Source organism: Periplaneta americana, chromosome 11 (genome assembly GCF_040183065.1).
Source record: "Periplaneta americana isolate PAMFEO1 chromosome 11, P.americana_PAMFEO1_priV1, whole genome shotgun sequence".
NCBI lineage: Eukaryota > Metazoa > Arthropoda > Insecta > Blattodea > Blattidae > Periplaneta > Periplaneta americana.
Window position 1 is genome coordinate 52,030,064 of NC_091127.1, and position 18,291 is coordinate 52,048,354.

The window sequence follows — 18,291 nt, forward strand, 5'->3', positions numbered from 1 at the left end:
TGTTGATCTACCTTTTCTGTTCCAGTATAAAAGTATGCTTTACAAAAATGAATTAGGGGGTCTTGATCAAATTTGAATCATAGCCAAAACAATGAAAAAAAGTAAACAGACTGTCTAAGAAAAATTCTATCGATTCTCCAATATTCCTTACTTAAAAAAAATGTACAGACAAACCTCCCTTTGCCTCAAACACAACCTGTACCCTACAAAGACATGCTGTCAGTGTATTGCAAGCTCATACCTTTCAAGCACCAGTTGTGATGCCAGTGGTACTTTACCTTTTCAATTAAATTTATCTCATTGTGTCACGGTCCTTTAATCACTTTCCTCTTCAGAATCTCCTAATATTCCCTATGGGACTGAGGTCAGGCGAGTTGTCCAACCAAGCCAATAAAGATATATTAGGATTCTTCAAGAAACTTTTGACAAACTTTTCCATGTGACAGGGTGCACCATCTTGCACAATGCTTGGCTCTGAATTTGGAAGCTTGATGTTCTTTATCACACAGAATTCATTCCATTTTTCTCAAGACCTTCTTCTAACAAATTGTGTCTTGTTCGTTAAAATTTGGAGAGTACTTTTATCACTTAACTTAAACATGCCCAAAAAAATTATTACTGCTTACAGGTTTTAAAATTAAGAATAATATTTTTTTTAAATAAAGTAGAATTTGATCAACTTACTGATCTCCAATTCCCATGGCGAAATACTTAGACTTCTTAGCCCATTCCAACAGTTGCTTCATCATCCTAGTAGAAAGTCTTGGTTTTCGAACAGGTTTAAAGTATCTGTAGCCCAAGTCAATCAGTTTCCTACATACTAATCTGGTAGACATGGAGACATCTGTATCCTCTAGTTTCATTCTGTTATTGGTGGTTGCTGATGTCAAAAATCGTTCATCACGAGAGGATAGCTTCTTTTTTCTTCCACATTTACCCTTGTATTTGGGTTGTAGGGTTGTAAAGTCATCAGATCACGTAAGTTACGGTTTATATTAAATACTGAAGTTTTCAAAATTAGACATTTTCTTGCTATTTCTCATTGGCAAAGTTTCAGTCAAGAGAACTTTAACAATTTCCTTGTTAGTTGGTGTCAGGTCCTTAGCTATATCGATTCCTTAAATTATTACCGGTAATTTTTAAATCAGATTTTAAAACATCATTAATTTAATCATAACTGAGTACAAATACTGCCAAAAAAGTTTCTAAATAGATATGAAATTAAACTATATATACCGATATTCAGTTATAAAAATAATGCATTAATTTCAAATTACTATTTCTTTCTTAGCAATACACCTAACTTCAATAACAGTGGAAAACAGAGAGTTGCATGCACTTTCATTATAAACACAAAATGGTGCCAAACATTTTAACAGTGATAATGACACATAATCATTTTAGCACTTTTTTGTCACTTCAAGAGTCCTTTAATTGAAAAGATACTCACACTCTACCTAAAAACGCTTTAAAGGATCCCTGTCCAAACAGTGCTCATTGAAAGTGAGCACTCAGCTGAAGGAGGAGAGTCTAAGAAATAATTCATGAGCACAGAGTAGGGATAGTATTGTTGCGGTGAAGGAGGAGTGGGATTCTCTAGTTAATTGTTCAGAATTCTTCAATATTCTCTTGCCACTTGAGTTCTGATTATCTGTAGTGCATATTGAATGTAGGGAAACGAAAGAAACGTGATCACCAACCATGTACTTTTCATACGTTATGAAAAAGCTGTTAATTTTTTTGTAGCAGCTGGAGAGCATTCTCAGTATTATTTGTCAGAAAATTATAAAAGAAAGACGAAAACATAATATAATGCGCCACTACAACATCATACAAAGTGTTGATGATTTTTTTGGTGAAGATCGCAATATTTATATTTATTAATTTCTGTGCAATATGTTTCTACAGTTCATAAAAATTATTTAAATCAGAAATGCAATAGGCCCTAGTTAGAAGCAGACAATAACACTAAACAATACTAGGCCTACTAATAATGAAACAACTGCTGCTGCTAATAATAATAATAATAATAATAATAATAATAATAATAATAATAATAATAACAATAATAATAATATTAATAATAATAATAATAATAATTTGACATATTTACCTGTTAGTGATATATCTGAAAATATTCCACATTTTAATGGAGCCTTAACAACCATCAAACAGCTTTCACAACCACGAAAACCCAAAAACATACCAGGTTAAACGCATATAAAGTTCTAGCAAGACCTGTCCTCATGTATGGTAGTGAGGCCTGGACTGTCCGAAACTCAAATGTTCAACGCCTAACAACTGCGGAAATGAGATTTCTAAGGAGGACTGCCGGCTACAGCTTCCTTGACCACAAAAGGAATGAACTAATTACAAAAGAATTGAAAATTACACCTATTTATGAACATCTCAACCACTATAGACAAAAATGGCTTAACCTTGTCAATAGAATGGACCGTTCCAGACTCCCAAGACAAATTTTTTGCTATATAACACATGGAAGACGATCTTTGGGACGCCCCCTGAAAAGATGGATGGAGACCGTAACAGACCACTAGGGCTAATACCTGCAAGGACGATGATGATATTAATAATAATAATAATAATAATAATAATAATAATAATAATAATAATAATGAAACAGGATCGCAGTATTAAACGTAAAATACATTGGAAAAATATATATATTTTTTCCATCTGAAATGACAATAAAGTTAACGAACTTAAATTCAAAATTGCATAGGTAGGAAACTTTATTTCTTTTAATTTCTTTCAATATATAGGACTATGACCAATATACTCTGAAAATAAATACAAAGAAAATCAATTAATTTTAACTCCATATGAATAAGCTCCTTGCGTATGTGTATACATTTTCAATCGCCTTTAAACTTTCAACCCCTCTTTTACCTCTTATCCCCTCTCACTCCTTTTCGTACAGTGGCCGAGCATTCTCAGCAATCTGTTCCGCTCGTGAGTCGCGAGTCTGCTCAGTGGGTACAAACCGTGTACAGTCTTGCTTTAAAGTATTGTAAAATACATGTCTCCATAAAAAAAGCAATATTATTAAATGATCATATTAATTTGGCCAGGGATTGTACATAATTAGCAACTCTAGAGAAAAGACCACATCACCTACCTCTACTGTTTAGATCAAGGAAACACCCGAGTTCTGCTTCTTTTTCCCTTCTAGCCATAATGATGTGTAAGCAGAAACATCTTCATTTCTATAGATTACTGATATTTTTTGGAGGGTGAAAGTCACTATTATAATAATCTATACAGGTTTAAATCATACTAGTTAAATATAACAACAGATACACAATCTTCTTCTGCGCTAAAGTTATTCCCCCTCTAGGGTCACTTACGTGTATCCTCTGTTCCATTCGAAGTTGTCAAGAAGACTCCAAACAGCATAGCCAATAACGTTGCAGCCATCTTCATAAATTGCTTTCAACATTTCCTTCATATGACTCTGCAATTATAAGGATCCAGTTGATATTGGTACTGACCAATAATATTAAATGTCGTTAAATTTAACATTGATTCTAATTGAATGACACGATTTTGTTTACTAACCAAGTGATCTTCACTAAATATTTAGAACAAAGCAATGAACATTTGGTACTGTTTTTTTTACTCTCGAAGAGGATGACTGAAGTCTTCTGCACTGCGACATTAAGATCTATTGTATTTCCTGAACTCCTTAGAATGAAGAGATGAGAAGAGTGAACTACTATGGCAGGATTTGCAACACTACAGAAATAGACCAGGTAATTCCCCAAGCATTTATCAGTACCAGACTAAAAGACCAAGCCCAGCTGAACGATGTGGTCTCATTCTAGGCATCCCAAAGTCATTCACCAGTTCCTTGTCGAGAGCATTACAAAGGGAAATTGCGTCTGGCTAGCCATCTCCATCACACACTATTATTTTCAATTTTTATGAAATGAAACGAATTTTGTAATATTATTACAAAAGTAGGACAAATTTTAAAGTAGGACAAATTTTGACTGAAGAAAGTGAATAAATTTACACGTCTAATTAATGTCTTTTTATAATAATTTTGCATAGTAGGTATTGGTTTGATGAAACAATGACAGGTACAGCTCTCTTTCTTTCTAACTCCATTATCTCTGGAAGAAATAAGTCTACTAAAAATAATGAAAAGTTTGGAAAATAATCAGGCTTGTGGAATTGATGAACTATACCTTATTTTATTTCAAGGAGTGCAGTTCGGTGGCTCCTTTGAACACCTACTTACAGATTTATGACTTCCTACACAAACAACTCTGACAATTCCATCCTGTCCCCTCGTCCCAACATTGCACAGTTGCCACAATCCTGGTGACCATCGAAATTATGCAGTGAAACTGACGGGATTCTTGAAATTCGGAAAAGATGCGGCAACTCTGCCTCCACGTGGATTTGATGGGTACCTGTCAATTCTTCTGAACGAGGGTTGTGGTTGGTTACTAACAAAAGAAGACAAGATTTCCGTCACAGTAAGGAAGACATTTATTTATGACAACCAATTAGTAGGGGGCAGTAGAAGGTCTGTCGGCAAAGTCCTTTCTATGAAACTGCACTCCATGAAAAAAAATAGAGGATACCACAATGTAATCACAAAAAATTGTGCCTCTGTCGTGATATCTCCACTAGTTGATATACATAAATCATCCTTGATAACAGATAAATTTCCTGAACATTTTGAAAAAACAAAATTCGATCCAATCTTCTAAAAGGACAAAAAAGTGTACTGACAACTATAGACATATTGCTCTGTTATCAGTATTTTCCAAAATCCTTGAAAAAGTTATCCTATATTCTTTGGTCGGCGGGAAAAGGCACATAAGTAAAAAAAGACGATTTTTCTGTTGTACCTAATCGCATAAGTCAAGAATTTGTTCTAATTTTTTAAATAATAAAATTTCTTGTATGTTAAATTGAAAAGGGTCTTACTTTGACCAACTTAGACTTTCATTATTATACTTATACTAGCCGTACCCGTGCGCTCCGCTGCACCTGTTAGAAATAAATATAAAGTAATTACATAATTAAAATAGGACGTTTGATCCAGGGAATAACTTTTACAACAGCGCAAGATAATCTCCTTCGCTCATTACCCAATTTTTTTTTGCATTGCATTTATTGCATATATATTTTATGTATTTTAACACGATTCCATTGAGCATAGTTAAAATTTGAATTATAAAATAATGGATTGCTAAGCTAACGTACTATTACTGCATACTAAATCAATACACTCTCGTTGTTCGTTAATTCTCTGAGATAGAAATGAGTGTACATAAATATTATTTTAAGAAATACAGAAAACGAATGTACAAAATAGCCTATCAAATTTTCTGTGTATAAGAAGCTATTTTAATCTTACCTGTACTCGATTTACTCAGACGTTACTGTAATAACATTATAGCATTATGTCTATCTAGAGAAACTACACTTTCCAATGGTGAAATAATAATTAATTATATAAATCTGTTAATTTAGCTTCTGATATTACTTCATACAAACACAGAAACATTGTCTGTAGGCTATGTTTAATAGCTTTCGATTGTTGCTGTCCAAGGCTCCTTATAGATTAAGTCATTTGTTTTTTAATTCATTACACGGCCTTACATGGCAGTTATTTTAATTTTAAAACTCATTTATCTCATTAAATATCAGTCCTATCAAAATTTTTCAAGGAATAAAACTTATCGCAAATTATTTTTAAAGAAACTTTTGTTATGTAACATTTTTCACAAAAATCAATAATAAGCGAGATATTTCGATTTATTCAATTCAAGCCCCCTTATAACCCCCCCCCTTTTAAATAATGTATTTTGAATGCCATATAGCCTAAAATCTAAGTTACAACGAACTTAATTCATATTCCAATTTTCATCGAAATCCGTTCAGCCATTATCGCGTGAAAAGGTAACAAACATACAGACAGACAGACAGACAGACAGACAGACATACAAACAAAAATTTCAAAAAAGCGATTTTCGGTTTCAGGGTGGTTAATTATATATGTTAGGACCAATTATTTTTGGAAAATCGAAAATTACCAGAAAAATTTCGGCTACAGATTTATTATTAGTATAGATTCAGTTAAAAGTAAATTAAAAAAAAAGTGTCTCCTGAAAAATTATTATTTTTTGACTTATGTGCCTTTTCCCGCCGACCAAAGTATTAATACCCTTCCTAGAATGTAGTGCCTTATTTTGTACTTCACAATTTGGTTTCCATAAATGTAAAGGAATTAACAAAGCCTTTTGAAATTAAGAGTAAATGGTATAGGCTGACCAGATTTTTTATGGTCCAGCAGGGGACATCGGCAATTAAAAAAAAAAAACACAAACGCTTATCTAGTCACTATCTGTTGAAATGTTGCAGAAGATACATGTAACAGTAGATACAATGACAGAACTTTGTACACTACATTTGTAGAGTATCTTAACTTTTTGAACTAAATGCATAAACACACGTAACTCCTATACAGAATGCGGATGCTTTAGGAAAGAAGGGCAGCACTGCTACTTACAGACCTGTTACTAAATCTATGTATTACTCTGTGAAAAGATTTATTAAATCTACATACTTAGACTTCAACAAACAAAATTTGATAACACAATCTAAGGGAAAAAATGGAACTCTCTGCATCATAATCCACAGTTAATTCCCGATTTACCACGAAAATCGTCTGTAGCTGCATTTAGATTGGCAAAAGGCTATGATTGTTTGGCCAAACACCTGCATAGAATTGGAATATATCAGTCCCCTAACTGCCCATTGTGCAACTCAAACCAAGAAATGGATTCGGAACACCTCAAAATCTGTGCTTCAGTGGCTGGCCATGATAATATGTATCTTTGAAAAATATTGGAGTGCAAGAGGTCAAATGACTTTATTGTCAAACGCCTGGCATTAGAAAACAACAACAACAACATAATTATAGCCACTAAGAATTCAATTTCAGTACTGACACGTGCATGGAAGTCTTTCACTTAATATTGTACACACTGAACTCTAACACACACATTTTACAAGTACTTGTTTGAAGAATGTATGTTTTTAAGGATCTGTTCATTCCCATACAGCTTCACACTGAGTTCTTCACATGAGAAATGAAAGTTTGTTTGCACTTGCAACAAAAATATTTCAATTTTCTTTCTTGACTTTTCATCAGTCCAGATTGAGTTCAATGTGGAGAAAAGTCTTTTAACAGACGAATTACTGACTAATAGACACATGATTCATGACACTATTTTGAGAAGATTTTCAAATGTAATGGATTTTTTTTTTTTTTGAAATGTTGAAAAACATCCTACCACTTTTCACCTGTTGGTTTGTCACAAAACTTCTTATTTTTTTTACCTACTTAGAAATGGACACTGCGGCAGTTCTATCGCTTCTGTGCAACGCAAATGAAGATGAAGATGCTGTTCTTCTTAAAGAGTGCAGACTATCTCATGCTGGTTCTTCTGTCTCATACTGAGAACCGTTCAGAAATGTGCTTGAATCGCAGGAGTTTCATCACGATACTTAAATATTCACGTGTAAAATGTTATTGAAACAAAATCAAAACTTCTAGGGACAAAATTAATTTCCAGGGACAAAACGGGGACATTTGCTCCCTGGGGACTGTCCCCGGTAATCGGGGACGTCTGGTCAGCCTAAAATAGTAGGACTTTTCTTTGAGCTTAGTAAAGCATTTGATATGGTTTTTTTTTATTTTATTGGGTTATTTTACGACGCTGTATCAACATCTTAGGTTATTTAGCGTCTGAGTGAAATGAAGGTGATAATGCCGGTGAAATGAGTCCGGGATCCAGCACCGAAAGTTACCCAGCATTTGCTCGTATTGGGTTGAGGGAAAACCCCGGAAAAAACCTCAACCAGGTAACTTGCCCCAACTGGGATTCGAACCTGGGCCACCTGGTTTCGCGGCCAGACGCGCTGACCGTTACTCCACAGGTGTGGACTTTGATATGGTGAATCATAAAATACTAATTAGGAAACTACAGAATTTTGATGCAAGGGGATTGGCAGGAGAATGGTTTACATCATACCCAAGTAACAGGAAGCAAACTGTAGAAATTGAATTAGTCAAAACATCACTTCAATAGAACATGATATACCTCAGGGATCAATTCTAGGTCCAGTATTTTTTTCTTCTGTATATAACTGACTTTCCATTAACTATACCCCAGTCAAGTACAAAATTCGTCCATCTATATTGCCTATAAAGAAACTCTTAGAACAATATAAAGTAATTATATGAACATAGTTTAAGGTAAACCAATGCATGTAGTATTACTCCACAGTAATGGAGCATGCAGACTGTAAAAAAAAAAAAAAAAAAAAAAAAAATCCCCCACTCAAAATAGTATTATCTACTAATGACACAAACATTGTACTACATGTCTATAGGAATACTGACTTGCAGCAAAATTTTAATTAAACATCTAAAGCACTTGGACAATGATAAACAAACAGTAAGCTCAAATTAAATGTAAATAAAACAGTAGGCCTATTTATGAATTTCAATAAACAACATTTACAATACCACGTACCAGTACAGATTATAATCAATCAAATACGTCACGAACACAAAATTTCTAGATATTTGGGCTGATACGAACCTGACATGAGAAAGTCACATTCAATTTTTAACTGAAAAATTATCTCGGCTATGCTATGTATTTCGAGTCCTCTAAAATATCACTGTTACTAATGTCAGTATATTTTGGCTATGTACAAGTCAAGTATAGTAGACATGGGATCCTTCAGAGGGGCAGACTGTGATTCTGACCATTATTTGATAATTGGAAAATTAAGAGAAAGACTATCAGAAACCAAGCGAATAGAACAACAAATTACTATTAAGAGATACAATATTCCGAAATTAAAAGACGAGGAAACTAAGCAACATTATCAGGTCGAAATTTCAAATAGGTTTGCCACTTTAGGAAGTTTCGACAAAGTTGAGAAGGAGTTCGATATTCAGAGTGTATGGGAAAATATCAGAGATAATATCAAAATTGCAGGTGAGCGAAAGCACAGATTATTATGAAACTAAGAAAAAGAAACAGTACTGGTACCTACGAGTATTAGGTCTAATTGCTACACCCTGAATGGAATAGGCTATATTAGATTATTACACTGCCAAGTAGAGAAGTAATATACTTACAGTTAAATAATTTATTCTCCCAGTATCGTTCAGTTCACCATTATCTGAAAAACCATTCTCGGTGACAAACACTGGAGGGTTGTTATATTCATGTGCTATCCACTTTAGTTGCTTGCGAAATGCCCAGGGAACTACCTAAAAAATAAATATGTAAACATTTTTTTCTTGCTAAACAAATGCACTGATAAAAGCCATTTAATCTTAAAATAATATGTGGTACGAATATACAACTACTATTTTCAGGCTTAGCCACTGCTTTTTGTTATTCATATTGTGGCTACTGATGTTTTTGGAGTACTAAGACAAGTGCGCAATTTTCTAACTAAAATCATGAACGAAGATACGTACACTTCTTTCATCAGAAGCAGATTGCAAAAGGGTATCTGTCGGATACAGGGGGGAGAGCCATTAATCCTTCCCATTGAAGGCTTTAAGGAACCAACCTGGACAAATACCCAATGTCCCATCCCTACCTTCCCGTGGTGCAGCTGTTAGTAAGCATAATTTTACAAGCTGAACTAAAGGGAGGGGCTACTCATCCATTAGCACTGGTCAGCTTGATGAGTTAATGACTGAATTTGGTATAATTTTCCTCTATCCAATACCTAATTCCCTCTTTACCCTTTCCTATCCAGTCCTCTGACTGAACTCTTACTTTCTTCGACCCCAATGGCATTAGAGCATTCGAGGCCTAGGGGTTCATTTCCCTTTCCTTCCTCCTCTTTCTACTTTTCTGTTCCTAGTGCTGACCTGCTATGACACTAAAATCGTCCTCCAGTGGCTTAAGGAGGGAAAGTTGGTGATCAACAAGATCTCCCAACTAGGTCCAGTGGACCCGTTGACCAACAGCAGGTGTGGTCCTCCAGACATTCTGGGGGTTGTGTGTGAATGAAGTAGCCACCAAAACATTAAAATATGGTGTTCACTTAAATCGGCTACAACTTGCCATTTAACTCCTAGTAGTGGAATTCTCGCAGGTACATCAAAGAAATTAATTACAAATTTTCAAATCATAAAAGAAATGGATAATCAAGACAAATTAGAACTAATAAAAATTGAAATATGGAAAAATCAACAACATTTCAAAATCTACAGTGCCTATAACCCACCTAATAATCCCCTTGATCTAACTTTGTTTGATATACAACCTAAAACTATCATAATTGGTGACTTTAACGCCCACTCCCAACTTTGGGGCTACAATAATGTAAACCAACCTGGAAAAATGATCATGGACCTCCTAAATACTACAACCGCAGAACTTGTCTACAGGAAAGAAGATCCCCCTACTTTCATTCATTATTCTGGTTCTGGTACAAATCCAGACTTATTACTAGTAACATCAGATATCCATCACGAAACCAAGAAAAAAATAATTGAAGACCCTGGATCTGGCCATAGAGTCATCATTGCTTCTATCCATCTCCATCAAAACCGAAGACAGGAACCCTACAATAACAAAACAACATGCAATTTTAAGAAAGCGAATTGGAAACTATTTACAACAGAACTCGACGAACACCTCAAGGTCAACACACCACTAATGGAAAATACAAACTCAGATAGATTGAACAAATATTTCTGTGAATCTCTTCTTAAAATTGCAAAAAAGCACATTCCACGAGGAAAACCAAAAAAATACACCCCATTCTGGACAGAAAACCTGAATTTATTGAAACAAGATAGAGAAAAAGCAAGAACCAAAGCAGAACATAGCAAAACACCAGAAGATACTCAAGATTGGAGGAAAAAGACTGCCATTCTTAAAAAAGCAATCATAACAGCAAAAAAGAACAGTTTCAATACATTTATTGAAAATATTAATTACAGAACCGATAGCGCTAAAACATATAAATTACTGAAGAATATTTCCAATACACAGGAAAATATTAGCCAACCTATTATTCATAATAACAAAACACTAACGGATAGTAGAGATATAGCAAACGCATTTAATAAACACTACTCAAACTCTCACAGATTACATCCCAATATCAAAAAAACTGACAAATTTATCAAAAGAGAATTACATAAAAATAATAAAAACAATATTACTAGTACAAAACTTGAAATATTTCATCAAAATTTTACTTCCAAAGAATTAACTCTAGCTATACAAAATTTAAAAGCAAGAAATCTCCTGGCCCCGACAACATTCATTCCGAATTTTTGAAACATCTGGGGGAAAAAGCCAAGTCTGTACTTTTATCCATTTTCAATTTATCATGGAACACCTCAATTCCTGCAGCTTGGAAAAAAGCAATCATTGTACCAATTCACAAAAAAGGGAAACCTGCTCATGATGTTAATAGTTATCGACCAATAGCACTATTAAGCATGATAGCAAAAACCATGGAGTCCATGATCTCCAACAGATTAACTTGGTATTTAGAATCCCATAATCTTTTATCACCAAGACAAGCCGGTTTTCGACAACTACACTCTACCAATGAACAAGTCATATGCCTCGGCCAAGAAATAAAAGACAGTTTTAACAAGAAAGAAGATACCTTGGCAATATTTATTGATTTTCAGTTAGCATATGACTCTGTTTGGAGAAATAAATTATTACTAAAACTCCAGAAATTAGGTATCTCCAGCAATATGTTCAGATGGATATCAGAATTCCTTAGTCAAAGATTCATTGCCACTAAATTCAATAACTCACTTTCTAGTTACAGACAAACACATCGAGGTCTACCTCAGAGCGCTGTCCTCAGCACAACTTTATTCAATATTTATATAAATGACTTACCCTCCCTATTAGAGGAATCAAACATGAAAATAGCACTATTTGCAGATGATATAGTTTTGTGGACTTCCGGATCTTACAAACATAGAGACAAAATTCAAAATTCTGCTCTTAAAGCTCTAAATCAACTACATGAATGGAATATATCAAATTTGATTACACTTAATTTAAGCAAAAGTAACTACCAAATATTTTCACTTGGTAAAAAAGAAAGAGAATTCAATATCCAATACAATGGCCAACACCTTCCTAGGACTTATGAATCCAAATATCTTGGAGTTATTTTCGATAGTAAGTTAACATGGAGCAACCATTTGAAATACAATTCTCAAAAAGCTCGTAAAAGATTCTCCCTTCTAAAAAGACTAGCAGGAAAGAAATGGGGATGCTCTAGGAATACTTTGAACACTACATACAAAATGTTTATACAGCCAGTGCTGACATACTGCGGAGAAATTTTAATTACTTCACCTTTCATAAACGACATAGAATATGTTCAAAACCAAGCTCTCAGACACATTACTGGTGGAATCAAAACAACTCCAATAGATTCTATGAGATTCCTCACTAATATTAACAGCATCAAAATGACAATAGAAGAAAAAGCACTGATTCAATATGAAAAACTTATCAGATTACCAGGAAACAATTGGCATTCATACAGTCCTCTCTGTAGATTGAAAACTCAAAAAAGTTTCATATCCATTGTTCAAGAATTAAAACAGAAAATCAATATCCCGAATTTAAAAGAAAACTTACAAATAAAACCAAACCCTTTAACTCTATTAAATATAGAATATAATCTAAATTTAACAGAAGAAATACTGAAATCAGAAGTAAACACTGAAATACTGAAACAATTGTCTTTAGAGACAATTAATATTAGGTACCCTCCACAAAACTGGCTTCATTTATACACCGACGGATCCTTGATCTCCAGAGAACAAGGTGCCGGTGCAGGTGTTACGTGCTGTCTCTTCTCCCTTTATAGATCTCTTGGATATGGAACAACAAGTTTTGATGGTGAAATCATTGCAATAAGTGAATGTCTCAGGAATCTTCTATGCCACATCAATAAATTTAGGAATGCAGTTATATTGTCAGACTCCAAAGCAGCTATTCTATCAATAATCTCTAAACACACACCTTCATCTCAAACAGCAGAAATAACTAAAATGCTCTCTCAATTAATATCACTCAATAAAAGAATTGTATTCCAATGGATACCATTCCACTGTGGAATCCTGGGAAACGAGAATGCGGATGCTTTAGCAAAGAAGGGCAGCACTGCTACTTGCAGACCTGTTACTAAATCTACGTATTACTCTGTGAAGAAATTTATTAAATCTACATACTTAGACTTCAACAAACAAAATTTGATAACTCAATCCCAAGGGAAAAAATGGAACTCCCTGCATCAAAATCCACAGTTAATTCCCGATTTACCACGAAAATCGTCTGTAGCTGCATTTAGATTGGCAACAGGCCATGATTGTTTGGCCAAACACCTGCATAGAATTGGAATATATCAGTCCCCTAACTGCCCATTGTGCAACTCAAACCAAGAAATGGATTCGGAACACCTCAAAATCTGTGCTTCAGTGGCTGGTCATGATAATATCTTTGAAAAATATTGGAATGCAAGAGGTCAAATGACTTTATTGTCAAACGTCTGGCATTAGAAAACAACAACAACAGATTGCTTCAGGCACATGTAGACATATAAGAATTTTAACAATTCTATCTCAAAATAAAAAAAAAAGAACTCATTATCTTCGTGTACTAGAAGTATGTTCCTGCAGAAAATGTTAATGACAAGGCCTAAGAAATGCGAGAAATTTTAACTGAGCCATGAAATACCATTTATGAAAATAGACTTGTCTCTATGAATGCACACTCTTTGAGTCAAAAATCAATTAAATTATATAACAGGAAGATGGTAAAAAAGAAAGACAGCTGGATACTACAGATACACACCAAAATATGCAGTGTATCAGAAACAAAATACATGAACTAGAAATAATCCTAAATGGTAGTTTAAAACATGTAAACATCTTATGTGTAACTGAACATTGGTTAAAAGAACAAGAAATTAGTTATTATACAATACAAAACTTCAAACTCTGTAGTATATTCTATAGAACAAACAATAAAAATGGTGGATCAGCTATCTTTGTAAAAGAAAATATCTTCTGCAAAGAAAAGCTACAACAGCCTACCTAAATGAAGAAAAACATTTTTAACACGTGGTTTCTGAAATTCATATAGAAAATTAAAAAATATTGATAGCATGTATATACAGGTCACCTGATGGTTGTGTAGAAACTTTCTTATATAAACTTGAAGTTCTGATTAGTAAACTAAAAAGCAAAAACAAACCTCTAGTTATATGTGGAGATTTCAATATAAACTTCTTAATAAAAGATAACACTGTATCAAAATTAAAATCATTATTTCAATCACATAACTTAATAGATATCATCGACTCACCCACTCGCATTACAACCACATCCCAAACGTGTCTGGACCAAATAATTGTAGATAAAATATTCTTCCCCTTCACAAAAGAAAATGTCAACTTAGGTTTATCAGATCATAACGGAGTTCTTCTACATTTTGCCCTAGAAAAATTCTCAGACACTTAGGGAAATCAATTATAATGAAAAGGCAATATAGTAAAGAAAATACTGAATACTTTAAATGCCTCTTGCAAAAGGAGAGTTGGGACAATATACCGGTACTCCATGAACCAGATATTAACCTTAAAACAACAAAATTCTTGAACATAATAACTCACTATTTCAACCAGGCATTTCCAAAATTAAAAGTTTATCAAAACAAAAAAACTAACAGACAAGGTACCCATAAAACATGGATAACGGCAGAAATCCTAAACTCTTGTAAGAGAAAAAGACTTTTAAGTACCATTAATAAAACTACAGATAACCAAGAATTTAAAATATACTTAAAAAAATACACTGTTATCCTCAGGAAAGTTATCCTAGAAGCAAAAAAAACTATATAATAGTAATTTATATTTTAAAAGCGGAAAATAGGAGTAAAGCCATCTGGGAAGTCATAAACAAAGAAACGGGTAAAAACCGGAAAAAAGAGATAGAAGATATCAAAATAAGTGTACAAAACAACACAATAACAGATCCAAAGGATGTGGCAGAAATTTTCAATGAGTATTTCACCAATATAGCAGAAAATCTACATAAAAACATGATCCCACTGTTAAATTACAAATCTGTTCCAATAGATATAGCTAAAACAATTTTTCTATCTCCTGTTAATAATGAAGAAATCACCAAAACTATTCAGTGTTTAAAAAATAAATTTTCATGTGGTGCCGATGGAATACCAGACTATGTAATAAAAAGTTGTGCACTCCTCATTTCTGTGCCCCTAGCTGATATATGTACCGGTAATAATTCCTTATCGACAGGAATCTTTCCAGAATGTTTAAAAATAGCAAAAGTCCATCCTGTCTTTAAAAAAGGTACCGGTAGCAAACAAAATCTGGAAAATTACAGACCAATATCATTGCTCTCAGTATTCTCAAAAATTTTAGAAAAAATAATGTATAACAGGCTAGTTCCCTTTCTTGAATCGCAAAATGTTTTTTCAAACTTTCAATTTGGCTTTCGGAAGAATCAGACAATAAACGATGCCCTCTTTTCCTTTATTGAAAATCTTCTCGAAGCAAAAGATAAGAAAGAAAACAGTCTTGGTCTCTTTATAGATCTCAGTAAAGCTTTTGACATGATAAACCACGATCTATTAACAGCTAAATTAGAGTCATATGGTATAAGAGACCTAGCAGGTAATTGGTTTAAATCATATCTTGACAGTCGAAAACAATTTGTAGAAATAAACACAATATGTTCGACTTCCACCTCTATGAAGCACTGTGTTCCGCAGGGCTCAGTTCTTGGACCGGTACTTTTTTATTATATATAAATGATCTCCCAGATCATATACCTTTTGCTAAGACGGTTTTGTTTGCTGATGATACAAATATGCTACTTAACTCTAACGATAAAAATGAGTTGCTAAGTACAGTCAATCAGAGCAATGGCCACCTCCAAAACTGGCTTCAGCAAAATAAGTTACAACTGAATATTAGTAAGACTGTTTACATACTCTTTAACAATAGCAGCGATCAAAATTCTACTCCTATCAAAATAAATGATAAAGACATAATGGAAGTTAAAAATACAAAATTTCTAGGCATCTGGATCGACTCTGCTTTAACCTGGAACTATCATGTTGAGAAAACTATAGAAAAATTGAACCGCTATATATATATATATATATATATATATATATATATATATATATATATATATATATACTTTCAGAATTTTAAACAAAACAACCTCTAATGAAATTCTCAGATCTATATATTTTGGCTATGTACATTCCCAGATTCAGTATGGCATACTATTATGGGGCGCAACAAACAAAATTACGGAAATTTTTAAGCTACAGAAGAAAATTATAAAAATTATGAAGCAAGCACCTACTGTATAAGGCCGCAAAGTAAAGAAATGTTTAGGGAACTCAAAATTCTGCCAGTACCTTGTATATACATTCTAGAAACAGTGTCTTTCATTCATAAAAACAAAGCAAAATTCAAATTGAATTCAGACTACCACATGTATCAAACAAGAACATCAAGTCATATCCATCTGTCCACTCATAGAATAACCACAAGTCTTAAAAGTATTTTACATAGGGGCATAAAAATGTAAAATAAAATTCCAAGCTCCATAATAAGTAGCAAACAAAAGAAGTTTAAAAGCATGGTCAACAGGTTGCTGCTGCATCATATGCCACTGTAGAGGAATTTATGTCTTTAGACCTTGCATGAAAGTGCCTACTAATGTGTAATTGTGAAGGCATATAGGTCGTTATTCCTGTTAACATTATTATTATTATTATTATTATTATTATTATTATTATTATTATTGTTATTATTATTATTATTATTATTATTATTATTATTATTATTATTATTATTACTTTTATACTATCTTGGATATAGTTCTTCTTAAATCATGTCAGCAGATGTCCAGCAATAACAAAGCTATAAATTCATAAATATGTCCATAGTATAATTAGAAACTAGATTAAGACTTAGAAATAAGACTGACGAAGCCATGATTTGTAAAGATCTTTATGGTGAATAAATTACTACTACAGTAGGGCCTACTACTACTACTACTACTACTACTACTACTACTACTACTACTACTACTACTACTACTATTACTACTACTACTACTACTACTACTACTACTACTACTACTACTTCATTCTTGTTGCCAGCTTTATCAGCAATTGAAAGTTTCGAGGGTACAAACTACCAGATTGAGAAAAGACAAAATATTTAAATAAATATAGGCCTACGATGTTGCCAGTTAAGTAATACTATTTAAAAAATTGTCACTTCCGCAAAGTTTACTCCAAATGTTTGTATGAATGACTGTTCCAGTTTGAAACGATAACTGTGAGGAACTGAAGTATATTGAGTATATTGGGTACCGGTATATTGAGTATCGTACAGTCAGTGAACACAAATTTGTGCAATTGACAAAGTCAAATAATGCATATAAAATAAACAACAGATACATAAAAAACAATAAACTTGTATCAGAAACACTCAAACAACATTAAGATTAAAAAACTCATTAATATCATAAAAGGGTTTGTTGATTAACCAACCAGAAACAAGTCTGTTAAAAGACTTCCTTTCCAGATTAAAAACATGTGTCGGAAATTTATTTGCAATTTTTAAAGACATAATAAAATAGTTATTCATTGTTTTGGTTAGCCTACACTTAGGTATAACAAAAAAGTCACTTCAACTTACGAGGTTTAGGTGACGTATATACGTCCGTTGATGTGACATATTAATGAATTAAATACTATTATAGTCACAATCATGCCATGGTATGAAAGAAAAATTCCACAACCTCGAGCTGGAATCGAACCTGCGACTTCCAGATCAGACGCTATGGACAGTACTCTATAACAGAGTCGCCAGTATGAAAGGATAATTCCGAGCCTTTGGCGTAAGACGAACTCGATAGCTCAGTGGTAGAGCGCCTGACCGGACAACAGGAAGTCGCAGGTTCGATTCCCGCTCGAGGTTCTGGAATTTTTCTTTCATACCATGGCATGATTGTGACTATAATAGTATTTAATTCATTAAAAAAGTCACTGTTTCTGGCGTTGTATAGGTGACAAGTAATCCCACCTTTAAGACAAGAAGACACTTGTGACATAATTATATCCTTTCTTTGTATATCTTTAGTTAAGAGAATTACCAATC

The 18,291-nt window shown here is 33.4% G+C and overlaps 1 protein-coding gene and 1 long non-coding RNA gene across 4 annotated transcripts in view; one reads left to right on the top strand and one right to left on the bottom strand.

Annotated features, from left to right (window-relative positions):
• The window catches only part of LOC138708977 (myrosinase 1-like), a 103,266-nt gene that overhangs the window by 62,504 nt on the left and 22,471 nt on the right, over positions 1-18,291 (bottom strand). For 2 of the 3 annotated variants that reach the window (XM_069839401.1, XM_069839400.1), the window contains exons 9-10: positions 9,200-9,334; positions 3,369-3,475 (exon numbers count right to left, since the gene is read on the bottom strand). In XM_069839401.1, coding sequence (XP_069695502.1) covers positions 3,369-3,475; positions 9,200-9,334 — 242 coding nt within the window. The remainder of the gene's footprint in view (positions 1-3,368; positions 3,476-9,199; positions 9,335-18,291) is intronic. The other variant, XM_069839399.1, reaches the window with a different exon arrangement.
• The window catches only part of LOC138708979 (uncharacterized), a 50,838-nt gene that overhangs the window by 25,568 nt on the left and 6,979 nt on the right, over positions 1-18,291 (top strand). The window lies entirely within an intron of this gene.